This window comes from Aplidium turbinatum, chromosome 8 (assembly GCF_918807975.1).
Source record: "Aplidium turbinatum chromosome 8, kaAplTurb1.1, whole genome shotgun sequence".
NCBI classification, from domain to species: domain Eukaryota; kingdom Metazoa; phylum Chordata; class Ascidiacea; order Aplousobranchia; family Polyclinidae; genus Aplidium; species Aplidium turbinatum.
In genome coordinates this window covers 3,069,228-3,095,956 of record NC_137479.1, presented here as the reverse complement: position 1 = coordinate 3,095,956, position 26,729 = coordinate 3,069,228, and the positions used below count along the sequence as shown (strand labels likewise).

Sequence of the window (26,729 nt, the reverse complement as noted above, 5' to 3'; positions counted from 1 at the left end):
GGGGCAAAATTTTATTGAAAATCGTTTTATGGTAGCAAGTTAAACACAAAGAACGTGGAAAATCGCCAAGTCAGGTTTTTCCTTTACTACCCCTTTAAGTAGCGCTGAAAAATTTCTGTTATTGCATCAATGATCGTAATCTACTGTATTATATTAGTTGGACGTAATACATAAACCTACTTTAAACCCTCACAGTTTAAGCGTGTTTGACCTTACATAGGCTTATGCTTTTGAAATCGTAACCACAACTAGTAAATGTTTCTTGAACATTGATTCTATTTGAACAAGCCGAAGATGCTTTTACGATAGCGAAATCAATTCTTAATAAATTACACTAAGAGGTTAGATTGTTCTGCAAATGCCAGCATTTGATGAATGCAAAATAGCAGGACCATCTTGAACATTAAAGAGTTCCTGTCTAATCACTTCATAATTACTCTTACTTTAAAATTTTCGCTTCTTCTTGGAGCTTATCAAATGCTTTGTCAACATTTCTATTCGACTTTTGTTGAATACTTAGAAGATGCCGGAGGTTTTCAACTTCCTTCTTGAGTGCAGCTTCTCTCACATCCCAGCTACAAACAACCCCATAGTGAGTGAGCTCAAAGGTCTATTAACACAACGTCGTATTTATTGGCTCACAAAACACTTTGCACGTCATCGTTATTGTTATTGTTGTTGTGTTTACAAGATGAAAGCATCCTTGCTATTTTAGTTCCATCATCATAATAGATCAACAAATCATCTATGAGCACATCGATCCTTCAAAACATATGATGATGATACTACTGAAGACTCCTGCTATCATAATCGATGTATGGCTGATAGTATCTTGAATTAAGAAATGAGTTAACGTTACAGCAACTTCTACCAACGCGATTGTGAATAGCCAACAGTCAAAACAACTCAACTACCAGCAATCAAACACAAGCTTTAAAACATGACGTAAACGTAGGACAAATTTACAGAAAATGCGTCAAAAATCACAGGATATAAACTCGCAAAACTCAGCACTTTGTAACTTCTGGGCAGTTTCATCCTCAATTCCAGAACTGCATATATTTTCACCCTTGATACGTTAAACAATGTAAATACCTTTCCTCTGCTTCATCTTTGTCAGCTTCCATCGTCGCTTTCAGATTTGCTTTCTCGGCTTCTAGTTCCACCAGTTTCCTTTTTAATTCTTCAAGTTCAAACTGGCCATAGAGATATGAATATTAAAGTGCAATCTACATTTCCTTGTTTTACCCAAAATCCATCACAAATCAACATCCACTTTCTCACCTTGGAACTTTTCTTCTTCACAAATTCCTCCTTCAACTTCGCTTGCAAAGTTGCTAGTTCTTTCTCTTTTTTCACATTGTCCAAGCTAGTGAAAGACAATTAAATAGAAACACTAACTTTTAATCGATTAGTGTTTGTATATCAGGTGATCATATGTTACAAGTGGAAACATTATAAAGATCACCTCGAAAAACTGCAGTAAATTTCCTTGATTGAAACCAGGGATATCTAGATCCCTGATTGAAACACGTCAATGACTATCAATTGCTACTGCACCACAGATCTAATAACGTTCTGCTATCTAATGAAATTTGTGAACATTTTTCTTCTTCAATGCTTCTGCTTTTCAACATCTGCACAATTCCCACTTACATTGTGACATCAGCTTTAGCTTCAATTTCCTTGTAACTTTTCATGACGTCATCATTTGATACTCTTTGAATGTTCAATACTTTTTGAAGCTTTTCAACTTCCTTGTTAAGCACAAACGTTTCAACGTTCGTCCTGTAAATCATCGTTATATCAATCATGTCGTCAACATTTAAAAGGAACTGTTTGTGTTTATGTCATTGCACATAAACCTGAACAACACAAGTAGCCTACTTGCAAGCAAAGTAAAGCAAAGTTATTTTTGTACATACAAAGCAACATTGGAACAGCTCACAAATGTTGAATTTTGCAAAATAGACATGGAAGTTTATCATTCAACAAACTCTGGATATGTTTTTATCAATTCTGATCATCCTCAGCCTTAATATGTTAAAACAGTGGAAATACCTTTCCTCAGCTTCAGCTTTGTCAGCTTCCATCGTCGCTTTCAGATTTGCTTTCTCGGCTTCTAGTTCTATCAGTTTTCTTTTCAATTCTTCAAATTCAAACTGGAAAAACAAACATTCATCGATTTTCCACCCAACACTTGGATTATTTCTCCTCTTAGTTGCTAAAACGCATCAAACCAAACAGGTCCAGTCATCCACATTATTCTCACCTTGTGACTATGTTTGTCCCCAATTTCCTTCTTTAATTTCGCTTGTAAAGTTGCGAGTTCTTTCTCTTTATTTTCGTTGTCCAGTCTAATGGAAGACAACAAATATAATCATCTGACTAATTTAAATTTTATGATTTCATCTGTTTGTGTACATTCCTCCATTATCTGCACAATCCACACTCACTTGTTTACGTTAACTTTTTGTTCCAATTCTTTATAACTTTTCACAGCTTGTCTGTTGGATATTCTTTCAACGTTCAAAACTTTGTGAAGGGTTGCAACTTCTTCACTAACTGCAACTAATTTTGAGTTCAGTCTGAAACATAGTGCTGTGTGTAATTTTGATGAGTTATTTACATCAAAAGAAATACAGTTTTTAATAAAAGCGGTAAATGAACCAATCGTTTATTTTACTTTAGTATTTCAAAAGAAACCTACTTCCAATATTAACATTAGAACGACCGAGGTGTCGAAATCGACACTTTTAGAAATTCAGTTCACTATTTTGGGCCTTAATTGTTATCGCAACGTTTTCAAACTTTCAGTAGCTTCCCAATTATGCTTACAGTTTATAGTTCAGTATTATTTTTCTAAAAAATCTTTTATGCTATCTACAATGTGCGGATATACCTCCAACGGCCGAGGTGTCGAAATCGACACTTCATACAAATTTAATAAGATTTGAAAAGTATAAAAGATTTTCTGTGTGAAAAAAACTAATTCAGTAGTTTTCTCAGCCTACTTATAGCGTTTCTCATGGTAATTGTCCAACGCTCGGCTTGATGTGTGTTATCGCCCGGCTTGATTTTAGGTCATCGTACTAAGTTTACAAATACCTTACACAAATCTATCAGCGATTTGCAACAAATAAGTTTATTCATATTCGAGAGCCACTGGAAGGACTTGTTGCTAATTGCATCAACAATTACACTCCGGATTGGAGCCTGCCAATCGATGAACAGCTATTTCCAATAAAAAACAGATGTCCTTTTACCGTGTTCATGCCAAACAAACCAGACAAGTTTGGCATGAAATTCTGGGTGTTAGCCGAGGTTCATTTCAAATATGTATGCAATACCGTACCGTACTTATCGTACCTCGGAGCTATTGAAAGAAAGCAACGAAATGGAAGGCTTCTCCCCGAGGATGTAGTGATCAAGATCACCACCAATTTACACAGACAAAGCGGGTACAACGTCACAACAGTTAACTTCTTTATTAGGGTGAATCTTGCTGGTTTACTAAAGGAAAGAAATCAAACCATTGTTGGAACTGTTCAAGCTAACAGTAAAGGAATGACAAAGGAGATGACCAAGGGTGGAGGAGAAAGATTTTCCAGTAAATTCTTCTACAATTCAACGCACAGCTGCATGCTTGTAAACTATCAGTGCAAAAAAATGTCCTTTCCACTATGCACGACAGCCCCAGTGTCGATGCAACAGAGAAAAAGAAACCTTTGTGATCCTTTTTTATAGCGAGAAGAAAGTTGCAGAGCAGTTGATGTGTTTGACCAAATGGCAAGAAAATGCACCACACATGCAGCAAGCAAAAGATGGCCTCTTGCAGTTTGGAAAAATATGCTAGATATTGCAGCTTTGAACTCTTGGATTATTTTTAGAAAACGTTTCGGCAGCAACATCAGCCGACGTGATTTTATCCTCCAGATTGAGAGCTTGAGAACTGCTCATGTGCTGAAACGAAAGCCGACACTGCAAAGAGAAGAAGAGCAGAGACGACCATCTAGGAAACGTAGAAAATGTGCTGGACATTATTGCAAAAACAATACAGTTAGGCCTACCATTTACCTCCACTGTCGAAAAGTGGGAAGTGTGATAATGGTGACTGGAAAGTCACAGAGTGCCAAGGCTGCACTGGGTAAAGTGTTTGTTGGTTTGTTTGATTTTTTTTTCTCCTGAATAAGAAAACTTTGTGCTATTTTTATGATAAATATGTCTTCTCTCTGTTAAATTTTTAGATCATCGTACAGAGTCAAGATACAGATACAGGCAAGCTTCAAACTGATCAAAACCTGATAGCCTACGTCATTAATTTTCGTCTAAAACTAAAAAATGAACAGCGCAAATCGGTGACAAAAGTAATAATTGCTTCAGATAATTTTATCACTGTAAAATAAAACGAACTCTTTCTGTTAATTTTGCGGAAAAATAAAGTTTTTGTGAAAAGTGTCGATTTCGACACCAGCGGCCGTTGGAGGTATACTTTTTTTTCGGCCGTTCTAGTGTTAATATGAGCAAAAATAGAAATACCTTTCCTCAGCTTCAGCTTTGTCAGCTTCCATCGTCGCTTTCAGATTTGCTTTCTCGGCTTCTAGTTCTATCAGTTTTCTTTTCAATTCTTCAAATTCAAACTGGGAAAGCAACCACATGAATGCAAGCATGTGTCGGGGATGCAAGCATGTTGTCGGGGATGCAAGCATGTTGTCGCATGAATGCAAGCATGTTGTCGGGGATGCAAGCATGTTGTTGCATGAATGCAAGCATGTTGTCGGGGATGCAAGCATGTGTCGTAGATGCAAGCACGTTGTCGGGGATGCAAGCATGTTGTCGGGGATGCAAGCATGTTGTCGGGGATGCAAGCATGTTGTCGGGGATGCAAGCATGTTGTCGGGGCAAGATTAAATATGAGTTCATTGAGATTCTTAACGCAGCAACAGGGCCGTAGCCAGACCGCAGAGCAAGGGGGGGCAACTTTTTTTAGAGGGGGCAAAAAAATTGAATCATTGTAATTGTAGCTGTTGCTCGAAAATGTTGGGATTTTTCCAGGGGGGACAAAATTTTTTTCAGGGGGGAAAAACCGCCCCTGGCCCCCGGCTGGCTACGGGATAGTTTTATAAATTTTCAGTCTAATCAAACAAGCAAGCCTTTTTGATTGTGAGTAGTGCACTTTTACTCAGTTTAGCAATGTGAGCTGGCTACCAGTAATGAATACTTTCGCCTACTTTAAATCAGATGGATTTGTAAGGCAATGCATAATCTTCTACAAACATCGCAAACAATCTTAGTCCTGTAGTGTGAGAACGAATTTGTAGTGGGCTAAGCTGAAAACATATGAAGTACCCGACACCAAACCATCCTCGCAAGCGGTGTTGCAATGATGCAATGAAACAAATTAAAGGTAATTGTTTTTTGTATCACAGTGTGGACAGAATTATGAGAAAAATTCTACCTTTTCGTCAACTACTGATAGCCTCAATAGTGAATTCATTCAGTTCCTAGTAGCTGTTAAAACTAAAGACAGAAACATTTATCATTCTCTTACCTTAAAATTTTGCTTTTTTTCAAGCTCCTTATTCAGTTTCTCTTGCAAGGTCGTAATTGTTTTCACTTTTTCTGTGTTTTCCAATCTAATTGAAAACAACAATATGGTGGTACACTTGAAGTTGTCAATTTGTGTGACACTCTCTGTTTTTTTCATTACTTTTATCGCACCACGCATATTTTTAGATCATTGGTTCATCAAAGGAAAATTTTTAATAAAAAGTTTATGAGAAGTTTTATTCTGGAGCAATTGTAAACATAGCAATCTTTTTGATCCCAGCTTAGTTTGGAGATTTTAAAGCACTTTTTGTGGCAAAAGTAAAACGTGTCCGGCAAGCTGGTTTTAAAGTTAGTTCATACTTGAAGGAACAAAAATGCGACTGGAGCAAACTTTTACATTGCATTAACTCCATACCGGCCACCCATGGCACTGCACATAGAGATTGTGTGTTCCAATGAGCTTAATGGAGCCACCGATACTATTTGGGTGCACCCGGGACCTGGTGTGCACCTGCTTGAGCATCTAGTCCAGGGGTCAAGAAACTTTTTGCGGTCGCGGGCCACTTTGTCAATTACACATGAGTTATCGGGCCACACAACTTTTTAATCGTAACCTACTATAAAATCTTTTGGAAGCGACTCAAGATATTGTTATAACCGTTATTTGGTTTTATTAAACTTAAAACTCGAATCTGCAAAATAAATAATCATTCTAGAACACAACTCAAGTTAACAGCAGACCAGCTAAATCAACACCCTTCACTCCAACTTGCACAAACTAATAATAATAATGTTATGGTTTTATTTATTGTCGCTCTACAACAGCTAAGGTCTTTTAGCGACAGGGCTCATTTTTATGTTGTATCAGGTTTACGATGTTATCACATTATTACCCGACTCATTCTCACTGCGCTATGCAGGATAGAACACAATCGGTACCGTTTTTAAAGTCTTCGGTTTGACCCGACCTGGAATCGATCTCAGATCTACCAGCACCAGAGCCGAAGGCGAAACTACTCGGCCACTGAGCTGGTTTGCACAAACTAAAACTGCGAACAGAAATACAATTTCACCAACAGTGAACAGTGAATCAACACGTCGGCTTCAGGCACTAGCTTTAGGCATCAGAGCACTTGTTCAATTACAGCTCAGATATTATTCATGAAAAGTAACAAACGGCAGATGAAAGTAATAAAGTTGAAATTATCTTACGCAGAATCGAAACATACAACAATAAAAAACTAAAACAAATCAATTTGAGCAAAAAGGATAGAGCAACAGTACTTGCACTGATAATAAAGACAGTTTAGTTTGCTTTCATATGAGTATGATTTCTTGTTTTTTTTTGGCTCTATTCTTTTTGCTCAAGTTGACTAAATGTTTCGCCCATTATGCTCCGAAACAACAAATCAGTTAATGAAATTTACTTTTCAAACAATAAACAAAAGCCCATGCGAATCATACAGCTGAAGCTATTTAATGCAGCATTGAAGCATGAAATACTAAAAATAGCATTGAAGCATTGAATTTTTTTTGCTTAGTGGGATTTTTGGAAAGTTTTTTGCTTGACTAAGCGGACCGCACAAAATTCTTTGACGGGCCGCAGGTTCGTCGCCTCTGATCTAGTTCCAACTGATGGCAAATCATGTGTTGTTGCTATTTAACTGAACTCGACAATAAAGCGCTTGTGGATCGACGGTATCAGCTAAAATCTCTAAAAGCAAATGATCGAGTACTGCGCAACTGTTGTAATTAGCTTTTATATTTTTTATTTAAACAAAAACGCATTTTGCTATATAAGTTACTGCACAGTGACAGCACTGCTAATGCCTCACTAAAATGTGCAGAGTTCATAATAAACTTGAAATTGAATGCTGATTAAAACAAACTAACTTACCAGATATCCCACTCTAGCATAACACATTGTGATACTTTGTATTTCAGGCCATTGGGGGAAACGTTTTCATCAACTTTGGATGATAGCAGTAATGATAAAAACTATCAGGTTTGGTAACTAATAATTTATTTAAGATTAATCTAGTCAAAATAAAGATCCCAAAATGTAGAGACTAAAACTCATGTTCAACAAACAAACATTTCGAAAACTATACTGTTTTCATCTTCAGTGCTATTCATGCTAAAAACATTTATACCACTGAAGATGAAAACAGTTTAGTTTTTAAAACCTTCGCTGAACATGAGTTTATTATCTTTTGAGCTTTTTACTTTTTTGATTGGATTAGCCACGCGTTCCAAGCATTTTTCTCCAATATTGAAGATTATGTAAAGAGCTTTTGCCGCCGTAAAGGAAGCAGGTAACTGAATGATACATTTGTGACATGTCCTCACAGTCTTATAAATTTTAAGTTTACATTAACCTACCTCTCATTGATTTTTCTTCTTGAATGCTCACCTGGTCAGCTTAGATTCTTCTATCATTTTTTCGTGAGCTTCTTTATCAGAATTCTTGTGAAACTTTAAAACTTTGTGAAGCTTTTCAACATCTCGTGCAAGCGCAGATTTCTCTTTTTCCAGTCTGAGATGTTGCTTGTATGTTGATATGTGAAGTTTTCAACAAGATAAAAGAATTAACTTTCAATTTAAATTGTTACGATATGTTTCTTTGTAACAGCTGATGGATACTTTTGCCTAGCCTACCTTTCAATGATTCCTCTTGATATTTTGTCAACCTGGAGATCATTCTTTACTCCGACCTTCAATGATTTTGTGCTTACTTTTGTTGACTGAAATAGGAAGAATGTTTTACCAACAATTTAAAAACATATGACGCTTTCACTGTTTCATATTTGTCCTATCCTGCAGTTGTTTCCACATTATCCCAGTTTTAAATTTGATGTTGACCGGCGAGTGCACCAGCACGACGCATGAAACAAGATGATCGCAGCACCGCTCGTTTGTGACAAAGACATGCTTGACACTTGTCAAATCATCAACTAACAAAGTACATACCACAGACTACCTGCGCCAATAAAACTCGCCTCTTTCGTGGCTGACATTTTGTTTTGTCGAAAGTTTCCGCTGGACTCTTTCAAGACAATGAGTTCGGGTGTCGGCATCGCAATACCAGATGTCCCCTTCAGCCCCTTACCGCTGGTAATAGAAATACTTCAATATAAAAGTTGAAAGCTTCACTTGGAAGCCATGAAAAATAAACCTGACATGCACATGAGTTTTATCACGTAATTATCTTTAGAACTTTGGTAGAGAGTTCACTTTTTTGAACCATGAACATATAGAAGCAAGCAGCATTACTGGATTGGACATATTTGAGCCAGCTGCATAGCCGAGGGGTGAAAGTCCTAGTTCGGCGTTCGAAAAGGCGCCGGTTCGACACCGCTCAAGAACATGTGGTTGTGTCTTTAGCAAAACACTTAAAGGCCAAATTGCGGTTGCGGTTGCGCCGGTTGCGGAGTGGCCCCCTTCGACTATAGCCCTTGATTTCTCTCGTGTTTATCAACTGTGAGCTGCTCTAGAGAAAAATGCCTACGGCCCTTATAAGGGCTATGGCTTACTAACCTGAACTGGGCCTTTAAAATAGAATAAAAATAAATAAAAAAGTAAATGTAATTCATACAAGCATCAAAATAATAATCAACAAGTCGAAAGCTACACAGCTCGGTATGGGACAGGTCAAGTGACTTGTGACAAACAATCACAAAAATACATGAAACTAATCAATCGAAAAACGCGGAGCACAAAAGACGAGCTGTGAGTCTTTTCGATTCTCCTTTATCTGCTATCGCGCTATATCAGTCTTGCTATCTGCAATAGAACCATCTGTACATCACAAAACCGTCAATGTGACTCATCAGCAATCACTCGATGCGAGCATATTCGTAGACATCACCTCATCGTGTTGTATTCCTTCTTGAGCGATATCAGTTGTTGATTTAAATCTTTTACCTGGACTTCAGCGCTATCTTTAGCTTTTTTCAATCTGGAACAACATATTGGAGTTAATTATAACGCTGGCTTGTCGGGCAGCCAGGTAGCCTACCTAGATGATAGGTATTCAAGGATTTTCTACACTTACTTTTGAATGAGAACTTGTTTTTCTTCAGCTACATTCAGAATAGATTTCAAATCTTCTCGAATAGTTTCCTCAGCAACTTTTGACTTCTCAATGCGTATCTTGAGAGCTTTGTTCTGCTGGCTTAGCGTTTGGTTCTGTGCAGCCAAATCGCTCACTCGTGCCTGCTCATCCACAGAAATGAAACTTTGTTGCTTCAGTTTTGCTTCTTGCTGCTTTGTGATCTCCAACTGATATTTTAAATTTTCTTCAAGTTGGAAATTGATTTTGATTTGACTTTCAAGATCACGCTGAATTGTTTGGTTAAAACGTTCAAGATCACGCTTTTCTTGGTCCACTGGGTCCACCACAGGGCGATCTCTCCTCAAACTGGCAACCATACTTTGCAGTGTGGCCACCTCTTCCTGTGAAGTAATGTCAACAAAAACAATAAAGATGACAATGCACCATATAGAAATATAAGTTTGTAAACCAATAAAATATTGAACAGATCCACGCTTCACAAGAGACATTCCAATGCGCTGAGGATTGCAACGTCACATTGACGTCAAACTTCGGCTTCTAATCAACACAGCGAGTAGAGATAACAGCAAATGAAACTCTGTTTTTATGGTAGCTCTTCGGGACTTCAATCTATATGCAATAACACTGATGGACTGAAAGAGCAACTGTACATTGACGCAGCACGCAAAGCAAGTGTCAAATGAACAAAAACTGTATCTCTTAAGCCTAGTATTAGTAAAATACGAATTGTACAGATATAGTGACAACTATCAAACCTTTTGAATAAAGTAAATACCATGCATAGGTCTGCAGGGCTAACACTTTACGTCGTTTAATAATTTATTTCATCACTCACCATCATGCTTTGAAGGTTTTGAGAATTTTTCAATTTGTCATTTTGTTTTTCTTCATTGGAAGCTCTGACCTTCTGCTTCAACGTTTTGATTGCAACTTCCAATTCTTTTGTTCTCTCCCTGTCGTCATTCATGAATGAAATAAATCAAACTCTTCAAAGTGTTTCGAAACATCCATATTTCGTTACGTAACACATGAGTAGTGTGGTAGTGTTTCTAACCAGGGTTCACCTGAATCCGAACCCCGGATTTGTTTGCTATAGTTTGCTGTCCTACAGTTTGGTATCTCTGCTGTAAACTGCCAACTACGTGTGGCACTAAGCTCCAGTTTGATAACTCAGCAATATCAAAGCGAGTTTGTTTAAAGTTTTATTTACTGCTGTTTTCGTAGATTGAAGTATTTGCAGAAAAACAAGTAACCTATGGAAGTTTCGAGATGTTAGGGAGCATAGAAAATAGAAAGTTTAGAATCATTCTGTAGGTAATAAAGCTCAGGAAAGTGCTAGTTGTCACCATAATATGTAAAGCAGGTTGTTCAAATACCAAAAGTTGTGTCAAAAAGAGTAAGAAGTCCATCAGAGAAGTCATAGCTCTGTTGATGCTAGTCAATAGTCTGATTTTCAACCAAATTGCAAAATAGTTGTCTAAGCAGAAGAGCTTTCAAATTACGACTCAGCGCCCGACTTAGATCGAGCGGCGCTAATTCAACTCTCCGGGTGTTCACTGTAATGGAAAGCGTGACCGGGCCTGCGTCAGTGGTTCAAAGCCTCTACAAGTATGCAAAACTGCCAGAATTAAGCTCTCAAAGAAGCCTTCCCAGTCCGAGGGTAAAGATTAAATCACTCAATCAATCAATCATCGTAACAATAAGCAACAATAATATGCAGAAAACATGGGACCCGGTGATAAATGTTTGCACCGGGGCCTTAGCTGAAAAAGTTACGAGCCTGCTCAGAACTAAGTTTATTTCCAGTGTTATCAGAGATATGAACTAGAGTATAGGTGGGTGTGAAATGAGCGGGCGTGAGAAATATTTGAAAGCTAAGCTTAATTTTAATGTGATTAATTTGGTCAAATACAAAAAAAACCGTAATTGGGTTAAAAATACATAAGAAATCAAAACAAGGTAAATTAGATCAAAATTTTCTGGAAGGCAAACTCCCTAGGCCCCAACAACTTGTTTTGTTTTTGGTCCCCAACGATACATTGTCTATCATTTTCTCTAAGAAGTTTTGCTTCCTTGAAACTCTGGGGCCTTCCTAAAAATTATTTTCTAGTGCCACTACAGGTTCCCGCAGGACCGTGACCACGTGGAACGGTCCATGACTACTTGAAGATCTTGCAACACCATGAAGTGAAATTAAGACTAGAAATATGAACATAATGACTGATTCCAAATAACCAGTTAGAAGCCATCGTTGTTTGCAAAAAAGTTTTAAAATTTTGAATATTTGACGGCATTTGGAAGCGTTGCCTGTTTGGTGGTGAGCCTCTACTCTATGAACAACTTACCTTTGAATTTCTAGTTCGTTTCCAACTTTTTCCTTTGCTTCTTTGGCAAGTTTCAGTCGTGCTTTGGAATTGAGTAAAATCTAAATATCAATACAAGCAAACCGTGAGTGATAGCTTCAGAATTCATTGGAAGTCGTTGAGAAGCTAGGTCAAGGTACATTCGTCCAGTGCTGGTACACAATGGATTCCCTTTCGTTGTTTTATCGGTAGCGCATTCACGTACGACACAGTCAGAAGCTTGGTCTTTAATAAATTAACAAAATTGAACAACAAAGTACAAATTTTCTTCTTGCCTTCATTGTCTCTCCTTCTTATTTTATGTGCCGCATATTTCTTATTGAACGTTTACTTTTAGGTTATGATACTTTGTCAATATTTTATAGATGCGTTATTATTTATGTCTTACGATCTAAGACTTACATTTGTGGCAAAACATCTTTTATGTGGCCCCGTATTATGGGGTTTTGCTGAAACTAAATTCTTTCTTTAAATTTTACTTAAAGGCAACAGAGATGTAGATTTACTCTATATTTTTATTTTTGGATGCATTGAAATATTTTCTTGAAGACTGAAATTTGATTTACTTTAACACGTCGGTCTCACTGACAGCAACCTTCATCACTCACCTCTTGGACAGGTCGTCTCTGTTCAAAACCAACTTTTTTTTCCTTGATTAAACTTTGAATTTTTTCTTCCGCGTCAGCAAGCAAAGCAGTTTTTCGTGCAATTTCCTCGTCTTTCACTACTAGCTGATCTTTAAATTCACTGAAAATTCCGCTTGATAAAACTTTTTTTAGGTCTCCGACAGAACCGTAAAAGTCTTGTCGTTCATTCAAATATGCAACTACAGGGTACGTTTCCCAATGATCAAGCTGTTGTCAAATGACATAATAATTTTGTAGGCTATAAGCGTTTAACTTTGTGTTTGTTAACATTTCCTTCCAAAACCTGAAAACGTTTGTGTTTTCACTTCACACAACTTCACATGGGCCTATCCAAGATCCCAGTGACAGACAGAGCTGACCAAGTGATCAATTGTCGCACTGGGAACACTTGAGACTAATAGTGAGCGTTATTACGAAGCGTTTCAGCTGCTGTAACCAGGGCTGTGGGGTCGGGTGAAAAATATCCGGTACGCTCCGGCTCCTCGGTTTATAACTGGCCGTTGCCGACTACGGCTTCACTGTTGCCAGATATTTTAAGGTGGCCAGATTTTTTTAATTTTTTGTCCTGTTTCATTTTTTTTAAACTAATTTCACTCAAGTTGTGATGAAAATTAAAGGGCGACGTTCACAACTGTAACACGAACAAACACTTCTATTTTCTGGCAATTTTTTACAGCGCACTACGGAGAACAAGAAACAATATTTTGAAAAAGATTGCAAACAAAATATTATTGTTTATCGTTTTGTAACAAGCCGAGTCAGAGTTGGCCTTTTTTTCAACGACTCCGATTCTGGACATCTCCAAATCCCTCCTACTTCGCGGCGCCACAGACCTTGTTGTAATGTTTATTAGTCAAACCTGGCTTCCAATTTCCACTTTAAAACCTCTCCTCCAGTATCATGTTGCTGCATTTCAGACTTTGTTTCTCGTTCGAAAGATACTTCTGTTTTTTGTTCCAATCTAAGTGCAACGCAACAATGATAATAATGATGATAATGATGATATGACAATCAAAACTGAAGGCGAAATGCATGTCACTTACGAATAACGACAAAAGACAAAATATCAAAGGAAATAAAACAAGAAAGTCGACTTGGTAAGGCTGGTTGAAATAATGTTGTTTCGCTACAGCTGAGGTTGTGACCAAGAAACTCACTTTTTGTTGACCCCCGTACCAATGTTCTGGTGATTGAGTACCACTGCTAATTACTTTATTACCCGCTCAAAGTGCTGTATCTGTCATTGTCCCTGACCTGACGTACTGCATATCGTATACACTGCAACTTTTCACGATTTGGAATGTAAACACAAATTACTAAAACATATTCGCCAAGCCACGCATTAAAATGGCGGTATTCCATGGTCCGGAATCTATTACAATGTGAAATGGTGGAACTTATCCCAGCTTGAACTTATCCTTCAACCTAATGTACTTTCTTAGTTTCAGAGTATTTTGTTAAAAATATATGATTTTAATTATAATCATTTTAATGGTAAATTCTCGTTTGCATCAGTTGAAGAAAATAAATATACGTCGTTTTGTACTTCATGTAAATGTTTGCTTACGTCGTTCATGCCGAAAAAATTGAAATGTAGAAGAAAAAACATTAATCAGGAAGTTTAAAAATTAACCCCGAAGTTTCAAATCAACATGACAGTAACTGTGACGCAAGAGCAGCATCACTTAATAGAACTAACATACGTTTTGATGACATCATCTCGGTGTTGAACAGCCTCCGTGATCTTCGACAACCTTAGCCTCAATTCCTCTTCCAGTTTCTTGGACTTGAATACTTCGATCCTTAGATCGCATACGATGGAACTCAAACGAACTATCTCCTCCTGAGAGGAAAGAGAAGCAACAAAGATCCGGTTGCCGCAATGCGGACTTGTTTTCTTAGAAAGATTATGGTAAATGATAACTCCCAAGTGAGACCACACGGTTAAATCTCTGACCAAAAGCTTTTACTCACTCCACAATGTAGAGTTAATTATGTCTCCAGCATCAGCTTTTGTACTTACCTATGCAATGCTGCAATACTGCTATACATAAAATCGTGACGCGACAATTTATCGAAAGACAATTTATCGAACGACAGTTAATCAAACGACTGTTTATCGAACGACAGTTAATCAAACGACTGTTTATCGAAAGACAGTTTATCAAACGACTGTTAATCAAACGACTGTTTATCGAAAGACAGTTTATCAAACGACTGTTAATCAAACGACTGTTTATCGAACGACAGTTAATCAAACGACTGTTTATCGAACGACAGTTAATCAAACGACTGTTTATCGAAAGACTGTTTATCGAACGACAGTTTATCGAACGACAGTTAATCAAACGACTGTTTATCGAAACGTCAGTTTATCGGACGACGAATCTCCCGAAACAAATTTTATCTAGGGTTATGAGTTTCCATAAACAGTCGTTTTGATAAACTGTCGTTCGATTAATTGTCGTTCGATAAACTGTCGTAGTACCACATAAATGGTGGTTAACGGTTTAGTTGTGACTAAAAAAGTCTTTGGTTTGTAGAAGGACTGTTCAAATGAGTGTTCGAATCATTGATTATCCACTCCCTGTGGTTCGCGTTCTCTTAAAGTAACCCTCAACACTCGTTGCTCTTCAATATAAAAACAAATAGCCTAAATGTAGACTTGTTTGATTTTTTAGAGTTGTCAACATAAGCTAGACAAACAAAAGAAAAAATAATGAAAAAGGCAATATAACGCAAGAGAACAACTGCACGCCCAGCAAGCTGATGCAAGAGAGAGGCCCAATTACGGATCCATAGGATGCACTGCCAAATAATTATAAATTCAAGACAAATGTACGACTAGTCCAATTGATGTCAAGTTATCTTGTTGTGTATCGCGATTTCGAATAATAAATTCTCTTCATGCCTGTTATAAAGTTGTGCTGAAGAGAATTTATTATTCGAAATCGCGATACACAACAAGATAACTTGACATCAATTGGACTAGTCGTACATTTGTCTTAAACAAAAGAAAGTCTTGAAAATGTTAATTAATGCAATTTGTACGTATTTTTTCTCTATAAACATCTTAAGATGATTCAGATTGTGTGTTGGAAGACCAAGTTCAACTTAGATTTTGTGTCGTTTCTGATATTTCAAAACAGAAGTTTAAAACAAATTGCTTCTAGCTGAGTCCGTGTTTGTCTAAAACGCTGTGAAAGATGGAACAGTTAGTTTCTATTGTACAATATGACTTGTTATTTCTGGCCTTAGTTTTCGACCCCCGAACAAAGCTGTGGCCATTAGACCGCGGTTGAGAAGCCACAGTTAAGATTATTTCATGAAACATTTCAAAGGTTGTTTCTCACCTCCTGCTTGGCCGTAGTCACATTGCTCCTGAGCAGTTGCAATACGTTGCCATGACGATCACTCCTGGAAAAGACAAAACCGATCAATAGAAAATTATCGCTTTGTGACGCAACAACTTCAAATGTTTAGTTGTTTACCTCGAATCTTCTGTGAGAGACGCTCTTGTTGGCGATAATTCGACAGAAATGCTGAGCTGTTGAGTCAGGAAATCGACCTAAACCAAATAAGATCTCACGAATTCCGAGACAGAAGACATTTAGCATCACAAACCGCACCTTGTTGCTCGCTTGTTATTGATTATTATAGAAAAATATATGTTTCCGAAAGGAGTTTAAAATACACTTTATTTAAAACAGAGTGTCCCATTGCAGCATTGAATGTATTGAGTATACACTGAATAATACGATTGAACATAAAATGTATTTGCATCCCGCTCAATGCAAACTTATGGAAGTTTTGTTAGTGATTAAATCGTTTCGTAACAAAAACCTCTGTTGAGTAAATACGTAGCCTAAATGTTGATAGATTCTAGCACCATCTTGCTTGTCACTGCTGGCACACAAAGTGGAGGGTTAGCAATAGAGTTATTAGTATTACAAACTATTTTATCTTTAGATAACTTTAGGTTCGGTTGGGCGATGGCGAGATGCAGAAATTATGAACTGGCTCCGGGGCGGTACTTTATTCACAATTTACATTGACTTTGTGACCGATTTGCCTGCTGATGGACTGGCAACCTGGCCGACATTGTAGCTCTCTCCCGTAGAAGGCCTTCCTCCCGGAAAGCATGAACAGTGCAAGTATTTGACGATGCCTCAATCGCCTAAGAACTAGACTAATAAATGTAAATACAGTATAATAAACTGCAAATGTAAAATTTTGATGGGACACTGGGGATATTCTTTGGGAAGCACAAGTTGTAAATGTGGACAGGAGAAAACGATGCAACATCTCTTAAAAACAAGATGCTCTGAACAGGATTTAGCCGAGTTCAAGGAAAGAGCAAGAGCTTGCGTGGCGCTCTGGGTTACAGCCGTGTGACACACGAAGAAGAAAAATGAGAAAGGAGAAAGTTTCACGAAACATCTCACCTGAACTCTATAACTATCTCAATATGCGATCTGATTTATTGCATTTTGAAGACATGTTAAGATTTTCTCTACAGTCACTGAAATTTTCTAAAGTCACATTTTTCTATTTTCTACTTCTCATTACCGTTACAACAACTGATGCTGGGGAAGCAGTGATCGACAAGAAAATATTATTTAAAAAAAACTTTAGTCGGATTGATAGTAACAGTCGGAAAACTCTGCAAATTATGAAAAGTCAAGATGCATTTTCACGTAGCCATGATGCCACTGTTTGGTAAGTTTGTTTCTTTCCAAACTCTTCATCAAGCTTTTCTTTAAAAAATCAGCAACTTGTTCACTACTCATCTTGAAAAACCTCGCACCTACAATAACAGGTCTGTTCATTCTTATAATGAACCGCATGTTGCATGAATCATAAAACTGTTCTCACTAATTGAAGAACAAGAGCTCATAATAATAACAACAATGCTATAGTTTTATTTATTGTCGCTCTACAACAGCTAAGGTCTTTTAGCGACAGGGCTCATTTTTAATTTCATATCAGGCTTACGATGTCATCACATTATTACCCGACTTATTCTCACTGCGTTTTGCAAGAAAGAACGCAATCGGTACCGTTTTTAAAGTCTTCGGTTTTACCCGACCTGGAATCGATCCCAGATCTACCAGCACCAGAGCCGAAGACGAAACCACTCGGCCACTGAGCAGGTAACAATCGCAGCTTATAGATCACTTCTCACCTGCGCACGATAATGATCAATCAGCGTTTTAGATTCTTGGTACTTTTCACGCCAGATCTCTGCTGCCTCCGTCGGAAAACATTTTTCTTTGTCAATGGCTTGCACCAATAAAGTTTCTTTTCGAGATTTTGATGACTCAACATAACTCTAAAAACAAACGTATGCATTCTGCAATTGTTGTATTTTTGCTAGACTTAGTATAGACCGAGAGCCTACGACAGAAGATTTCACCCCATAAGGTACAAAAGGTTTGACCCCTTGAAGTTACTGGCGTCAACCATGTCACTCACAAAAAGTATGGAAGATTGACCGCGCCGAGTGGATCTGGTCCCTAGAGCCCCCTAAAAAGCCCAAAAAGGGGGTTAATTTCACCCCATAAGGTACATGGACCAAACTTGGTGAAAACGAAGTTCTATGTCAGGACATCACAAAAATATCAAATCTAACAATATTTTCGAGTGGAAAGGTGATGTAAGACCCCCCCGAAAGTGACCCCCCGGGGGGTTAATTTCACCCCATAAGGTACATGGACCAAACTTGGTCAAAACGAAGTCTTATGTCAGGACATCACAAAAATATCAAATCTAACAATATTTTTGGGTGGAAAGGTGATGTAAGATGCCTTCAAAGTGACTTCCCATAATGTGACCCCCTCGGAAGGTTTATTTCACCCCATAAAGTACATGGACCAAACTTGGTCAAAATGAAGTCTTATGTTTGGACATCACAAAAATATCAAATCTAACAATATTTTCGAGTGGAAAGGTGATGTAAGATGACTTCAAAGTGACTTCCCATAATGTGACCCCCTCGGAAGGTTTATTTCACCCCATAAAGTACATGGACCAAACTTGGTCAAAACGAAGTCTTATGTCAGGACATCACAAAAATATCAAATCTAACAATAGTTTTGGGAGGAAAGATGATGTAAGACTCCCCCAAAGTGACCCCCCAGGGGATTAATTGCACCCCATAAGGTAGGCTACATGGACTAAAGTAGGTTAAATCAAAGTCTTATTTCACGGCATAACAAAAATATCAAATCTAACAATATTTTCGGGTGGAAAGGTGATGTAAGATGTCATCAAAGTAACCCCCAGAGGGTTTATTTCATCATAGAGTACATGGACCAAACGTGGTCAAAACGAAGTCTTATAGGACACCACAAAATATCAAATCTAACAATACTCTCAGTTGGGAAGATGATAAAAGACCTACCCAAAAGTGAATCTCCTCCTATAGTTTAATTTACTTCATTCCTTACTCGAACCAACCTTGGTGTAACGGAAGTGCTATGCCAGGACAGTACCAATGGATTAAATCGAAAAATATTTTTATATAGGTTTTGGTGAAATTTATTCACAAGCTGTCCCATGATGCATGAAATGGAATTATAGCCTACTTTACAAACAATTTTTGTATAAATCATATTCAGTCAATCTAAAAAAAGCAACAGGACGTAACAATACATGGCTTTGTAACACCAAAAACAGAAAGTACATAAGAAGCATATAGGCTACAGTCATGGGCGCCGATCGCTCTCTAAGATTGGTGGGGACATTTACTAGGAAAGAAAGGGCAGACGAGCGAAGCGAGCTGAAAGATTGGGGTCTGTTCAACAAACAAACAAATAGACCTACAGTAGATAGGCTACAAGTCTAATGCGATGTAGTTTAATTGTCTGTGTCAGCATTGGACAGCAGAAGTCCAAACACTGCAACTCGGCAACGAGTCTCCGGCGAACTAAAAACGAAGTCCTTGGTTGATCCTTGGCTTGTAATGAAGGTTGATCGAATTCAAAACTTTATTGTGCACATAGCAAACCATTGCATGATTTGGCCGTTTCTGTGTCATGGTAGATCGTAACAAAGTTTTGATACGTCGCAAAGTTGAAAATGAGCGTTCAGCTGAACACGAGCGGGCTGGTGATATGAGCAAAAGTTCCACTTGCGGAAACATTTGCCGAACAGCGGATTGTATCTTCTTGAATATCATTCGAAAATCTTGTGCAAGGGACTCTGTGTCAAAGAACTGATGATAATCGTCTACCAAATGTGATTGTAGCTTTCCACTAAAGAGTGATTCTTGTAGAATTTTGTAGTGCTCAAGATCGGTCGACTTGAAATAGTCAGTAAGATTTTGCTGCGAGCTGTCAATGACTGCAAAATACTCTGACCGATCGATCTTGAAGTTTAGGAGGTTGACCATGGCCATGTCCACACTGAAGACGATTTGGAACGTGACAAGTCTTTTAAAAATTGAGTAGGGTAAGAGTTTTTTCAATTGAAAAAAAGCTGCCTGTCAGCCTTCCAACTGCTGATTTTCCTATATACAATTTTTTGCCAAACCGGTAAAGATATTTCAGCAGCTCTTAACCTCAATGTAATAATAACTGAAAAAATAGCTTTTTTCTTATACAAAAGTAACACAAGCTACACTTACTGCACTACATGCTGGTACGACTCTTTCAAAGTAATTCTAAAACTCTGCACTGTGTGGCCCTGGCGTAACCAAATTAAATACAATTTGCGAGTTACACTAGGGTTTCTCTGCCTAATAAAACATTTCTACTACGGTTGGGGCTTCCTCGCATAAAACAAAAATGTTGTCCCCTCCTTTCAACATATTTTAAACGTTTAACTGGTAAAATTGTGACATTCGGGTAATATTTTCCCTTTTACGTTACAAAAATAATGTAAAAAGATGATGGGGACATGTAAAAAGATGGTGGGGACATGTAAAAAGATGGTGGGGACATGTCCCCACTGTCCTATAGGGATCGGCGCCGTGGCTATACTGTAGCCAGAAAATTGATCCAAGATCTTGATACGACCACTAAATGTTGACTTAATAGAACAACTGACTATCCAAATAAGACGAAGAATAAGACGAAAAAAGTGAAAGCGACAGCAGTGACAATGAAGAATAAAGAAACGACGTTTACATTTACACAAACAATCTCTGTTTATGAATGAACAGTTACAATAACTGATTAGAGACATGAAGCAAATGGCATTAAACAAAAATTTACTACATTGGGTTTATTGGGTTATTTATTGTAGCAGCTGGAAAATGTTCATTACTGCCTGAATTAACGTTCCAAATGATTCACTTCGAAACGTTTTGATTTAAATAGTCAGTTGTTCGATTAATTCAACATTTAGTGGTCGTATCAAGATCTTCGATCAATTTTCTGGCTACTGTAGCCTATATGCTTCTCATGTACTTTCTGTTTTTGGTGTTACAAAGCCATGTATTGTCATGTCCTGTTGCCTTTTTTCGATTGACTGAACATGATTTATACAAAAACTTTTTGTAAAGTAGGCTATAGTTCCACTTCATGCATCATGGGACAGCTTGTGAATGTATTTCACCAAAACCTAAATAAAAATATTTTTAGATTTAATCCATTGGTACTGTCCTGGCATAGCACTTCCGTTACACCAAGGTTGGTTCGAGTAAGGGATGAAGTAAATTAAATTATAGGAGGAGATTCACTTTTGGGTAGGTCTTTTATCATCTTCCCAACTGAGAGTATTGTTAGATTTGATATTTTGTGGTGTCCTATAAGACTTCGTTTTGACCACGTTTGGTCCATGTACTCTATGATGAAATAAACCCTCTTAGGGTTACTTTGATGACATCTTACATCACCTTTTCACTCGAAAATATTGTTAGATTTGATATTTTTGTTATGCCGTGAAATAAGACTTCGATTTAACCTACTTTAGTCCATGTAGCCTACTTTATGGGGTGCAATTAATCCCCTGGGGGGTCACTTTAGGTGAGTCTTACATCATCTTTCCTCCCAAAACTATTGTTAGATTTCATATTTTTGTGATGTCCTGACAAGACTTTGTTTTGACCAAGTTTGGTCCATGTACTTTATGGGGTGAAATAAACCTTCCGAGGGGGTCACATTATGGGAAGTCACTTTGAAGTCATCTTACATCACCTTTCCACTCGAAAATATTGTTAGATTTGATATTTTTGTGATGTCCTGACATAAGACTTCATTTTGACCAAGTTTGGTCCATGTACTTTATGGGGTGAAATACACCTTCCGAGGGGGTCACATTATGGGAAGTCACTTTGAAGTCATCTTACATCACCTTTCCACCCGAAAATATTGTTAGATTTGATATTTTTGTGATGTCCTGACATAAGACTTCATTTTGACCACGTTTGGTCCATGTACCTTATGGGGTGAAATAAACGTTCCGAGGGGGTCACATTATGGGAAGTCACTTTGAAGGCATCTTACATCACCTTTCCACCCAAAAATATTGTTAGATTTGATATTTTTGTGATGTCCTGACATAAGACTTCGTTTTGACCAAGTTTGGTCCATGTACCTTATGGGGTGAAATTAACCCCCCGGGGGGTCACTTTCGGGGGGGTCTTACATCACCTTTCCACTCGAAAAGATTGTTAGATTTGATATTTTTGTGATGTCCTGACATAGAACTTCGTTTTCACCAAGTTTGGTCCATGTACCTTATGGGGTGAAATTAACCCCCTTTTGGGCTTTTTAGGGGGCTCTAGGGACCAGATCCACCCGGCGCGGTCAATCTTCCATACTTTTTGTGAGTGACATGGTTGACCCCAGTAACTTCAAGGGGTCAAACCTTTTGTACCTTATGGGGTGAAATCTTCTGTCGTAGGCTCCCAGACTAGACCGAGAGCCTACGACAGAAGATTTCACCCCATAAGGTACAAAAGGTTTGACCCCTTGAAGTTACTGGCGTCAACCATGTCACTCACAAAAAGTATGGAAGATTGACCGCGCCGAGTGGATCTGGTCCCTAGAGCCCCCTAAAAAGCCCAAAAAGGGGGTTAATTTCACCCCATAAGGTACATGGACCAAACTTGGTGAAAACGAAGTTCTATGTCAGGACATCACAAAAATATCAAATCTAACAATATTTTCGAGTGGAAAGGTGATGTAAGACCCCCCCGAAAGTGACCCCCCGGGGGGTTAATTTCACCCCATAAGGTACATGGACCAAACTTGGTCAAAACGAAGTCTTATGTCAGGACATCACAAAAATATCAAATCTAACAATATTTTTGGGTGGAAAGGTGATGTAAGATGCCTTCAAAGTGACTTCCCATAATGTGACCCCCTCGGAAGGTTTATTTCACCCCATAAAGTACATGGACCAAACTTGGTCAAAATGAAGTCTTATGTTTGGACATCACAAAAATATCAAATCTAACAATATTTTCGAGTGGAAAGGTGATGTAAGATGACTTCAAAGTGACTTCCCATAATGTGACCCCCTCGGAAGGTTTATTTCACCCCATAAAGTACATGGACCAAACTTGGTCAAAACGAAGTCTTATGTCAGGACATCACAAAAATATCAAATCTAACAATAGTTTTGGGAGGAAAGATGATGTAAGACTCCCCCAAAGTGACCCCCCAGGGGATTAATTGCACCCCATAAGGTAGGCTACATGGACTAAAGTAGGTTAAATCAAAGTCTTATTTCACGGCATAACAAAAATATCAAATCTAACAATATTTTCGGGTGGAAAGGTGATGTAAGATGTCATCAAAGTAACCCCCAGAGGGTTTATTTCATCATAGAGTACATGGACCAAACGTGGTCAAAACGAAGTCTTATAGGACACCACAAAATATCAAATCTAACAATACTCTCAGTTGGGAAGATGATAAAAGACCTACCCAAAAGTGAATCTCCTCCTATAGTTTAATTTACTTCATTCCTTACTCGAACCAACCTTGGTGTAACGGAAGTGCTATGCCAGGACAGTACCAATGGATTAAATCGAAAAATATTTTTATATAGGTTTTGGTGAAATTTATTCACAAGCTGTCCCATGATGCATGAAATGGAATTATAGCCTACTTTACAAACAATTTTTGTATAAATCATATTCAGTCAATCTAAAAAAAGCAACAGGACGTAACAATACATGGCTTTGTAACACCAAAAACAGAAAGTACATAAGAAGCATATAGGCTACAGTCATGGGCGCCGATCGCTCTCTAAGATTGGTGGGGACATTTACTAGGAAAGAAAGGGCAGACGAGCGAAGCGAGCTGAAAGATTGGGGTCTGTTCAACAAACAAACAAATAGACCTACAGTAGATAGGCTACAAGTCTAATGCGATGTAGTTTAATTGTCTGTGTCAGCATTGGACAGCAGAAGTCCAAACACTGCAACTCGGCAACGAGTCTCCGGCGAACTAAAAACGAAGTCCTTGGTTGATCCTTGGCTTGTAATGAAGGTTGATCGAATTCAAAACTTTATTGTGCACATAGCAAACCATTGCATGATTTGGCCGTTTCTGTGTCATGGTAGATCGTAACAAAGTTTTGATACGTCGCAAAGTTGAAAATGAGCGTTCAGCTGAACACGAGCGGGCTGGTGATATGAGCAAAAGTTCCACTTGCGGAAACATTTGCCGAACAGCGGATTGTATCTTCTTGAATATCATTCGAAAATCTTGTGCAAGGGACTCTGTGTCAAAGAACTGATGATAATCGTCTACCAAATGTGATTGTAGCTTTCCACTAAAGAGTGATTCTTGTAGAATTTTGTAGTGCTCAAGATCGGTCGACTTGAAATAGTCAGTAAGATTTTGCTGCGAGCTGTCAATGACTGCAAAATACTCTGACCGATCGATCTTGAAGTTTAGGAGGTTGACCATGGCCATGTCCACACTGAAGACGATTTGGAACGTGACAAGTCTTTTAAAAATTGAGTAGGGTAAGAGTTTTTTCAATTGAAAAAAAGCTGCCTGTCAGCCTTCCAACTGCTGATTTTCCTATATACAATTTTTTGCCAAACCGGTAAAGATATTTCAGCAGCTCTTAACCTCAATGTAATAATAACTGAAAAAATAGCTTTTTTCTTATACAAAAGTAACACAAGCTACACTTACTGCACTACATGCTGGTACGACTCTTTCAAAGTAATTCTAAAACTCTGCACTGTGTGGCCCTGGCGTAACCAAATTAAATACAATTTGCGAGTTACACTAGGGTTTCTCTGCCTAATAAAACATTTCTACTACGGTTGGGGCTTCCTCGCATAAAACAAAAATGTTGTCCCCTCCTTTCAACATATTTTAAACGTTTAACTGGTAAAATTGTGACATTCGGGTAATATTTTCCCTTTTACGTTACAAAAATAATGTAAAAAGATGATGGGGACATGTAAAAAGATGGTGGGGACATGTAAAAAGATGGTGGGGACATGTCCCCACTGTCCTATAGGGATCGGCGCCGTGGCTATACTGTAGCCAGAAAATTGATCCAAGATCTTGATACGACCACTAAATGTTGACTTAATAGAACAACTGACTATCCAAATAAGACGAAGAATAAGACGAAAAAAGTGAAAGCGACAGCAGTGACAATGAAGAATAAAGAAACGACGTTTACATTTACACAAACAATCTCTGTTTATGAATGAACAGTTACAATAACTGATTAGAGACATGAAGCAAATGGCATTAAACAAAAATTTACTACATTGGGTTTATTGGGTTATTTATTGTAGCAGCTGGAAAATGTTCATTACTGCCTGAATTAACGTTCCAAATGATTCACTTCGAAACGTTTTGATTTAAATAGTCAGTTGTTCGATTAATTCAACATTTAGTGGTCGTATCAAGATCTTCGATCAATTTTCTGGCTACTGTAGCCTATATGCTTCTCATGTACTTTCTGTTTTTGGTGTTACAAAGCCATGTATTGTCATGTCCTGTTGCCTTTTTTCGATTGACTGAACATGATTTATACAAAAACTTTTTGTAAAGTAGGCTATAGTTCCACTTCATGCATCATGGGACAGCTTGTGAATGTATTTCACCAAAACCTAAATAAAAATATTTTTAGATTTAATCCATTGGTACTGTCCTGGCATAGCACTTCCGTTACACCAAGGTTGGTTCGAGTAAGGGATGAAGTAAATTAAATTATAGGAGGAGATTCACTTTTGGGTAGGTCTTTTATCATCTTCCCAACTGAGAGTATTGTTAGATTTGATATTTTGTGGTGTCCTATAAGACTTCGTTTTGACCACGTTTGGTCCATGTACTCTATGATGAAATAAACCCTCTTAGGGTTACTTTGATGACATCTTACATCACCTTTTCACTCGAAAATATTGTTAGATTTGATATTTTTGTTATGCCGTGAAATAAGACTTCGATTTAACCTACTTTAGTCCATGTAGCCTACTTTATGGGGTGCAATTAATCCCCTGGGGGGTCACTTTAGGTGAGTCTTACATCATCTTTCCTCCCAAAACTATTGTTAGATTTCATATTTTTGTGATGTCCTGACAAGACTTTGTTTTGACCAAGTTTGGTCCATGTACTTTATGGGGTGAAATAAACCTTCCGAGGGGGTCACATTATGGGAAGTCACTTTGAAGTCATCTTACATCACCTTTCCACTCGAAAATATTGTTAGATTTGATATTTTTGTGATGTCCTGACATAAGACTTCATTTTGACCAAGTTTGGTCCATGTACTTTATGGGGTGAAATACACCTTCCGAGGGGGTCACATTATGGGAAGTCACTTTGAAGTCATCTTACATCACCTTTCCACCCGAAAATATTGTTAGATTTGATATTTTTGTGATGTCCTGACATAAGACTTCATTTTGACCACGTTTGGTCCATGTACCTTATGGGGTGAAATAAACGTTCCGAGGGGGTCACATTATGGGAAGTCACTTTGAAGGCATCTTACATCACCTTTCCACCCAAAAATATTGTTAGATTTGATATTTTTGTGATGTCCTGACATAAGACTTCGTTTTGACCAAGTTTGGTCCATGTACCTTATGGGGTGAAATTAACCCCCCGGGGGGTCACTTTCGGGGGGGTCTTACATCACCTTTCCACTCGAAAAGATTGTTAG

The 26,729-nt window shown here is 38.0% G+C and overlaps 1 protein-coding gene across 1 annotated transcript in view; it reads right to left on the bottom strand.

Annotated features, from left to right (window-relative positions):
• Positions 1-26,729, bottom strand: part of LOC145775612 (uncharacterized) — a 42,294-nt gene that overhangs the window by 14,509 nt on the left and 1,056 nt on the right. Inside the window, exons 2-23 of the mRNA XM_082586934.1 lie at positions 17,821-17,967; positions 16,127-16,203; positions 15,989-16,052; positions 14,339-14,478; positions 13,495-13,596; positions 12,597-12,735; positions 11,971-12,050; positions 10,461-10,578; positions 9,605-10,005; positions 9,419-9,508; positions 8,550-8,661; positions 8,209-8,294; positions 7,964-8,086; positions 5,552-5,636; positions 4,540-4,640; positions 2,457-2,588; positions 2,273-2,357; positions 2,062-2,162; positions 1,657-1,788; positions 1,285-1,369; positions 1,096-1,196; positions 444-575 (exon numbers count right to left, since the gene is read on the bottom strand). Coding sequence (XP_082443060.1) covers positions 444-575; positions 1,096-1,196; positions 1,285-1,369; positions 1,657-1,788; positions 2,062-2,162; positions 2,273-2,357; positions 2,457-2,588; positions 4,540-4,640; positions 5,552-5,636; positions 7,964-8,086; positions 8,209-8,294; positions 8,550-8,661; positions 9,419-9,508; positions 9,605-10,005; positions 10,461-10,578; positions 11,971-12,050; positions 12,597-12,735; positions 13,495-13,596; positions 14,339-14,478; positions 15,989-16,052; positions 16,127-16,203; positions 17,821-17,967 — 2,633 coding nt within the window. The remainder of the gene's footprint in view (positions 1-443; positions 576-1,095; positions 1,197-1,284; positions 1,370-1,656; positions 1,789-2,061; positions 2,163-2,272; positions 2,358-2,456; positions 2,589-4,539; positions 4,641-5,551; positions 5,637-7,963; positions 8,087-8,208; positions 8,295-8,549; positions 8,662-9,418; positions 9,509-9,604; positions 10,006-10,460; positions 10,579-11,970; positions 12,051-12,596; positions 12,736-13,494; positions 13,597-14,338; positions 14,479-15,988; positions 16,053-16,126; positions 16,204-17,820; positions 17,968-26,729) is intronic.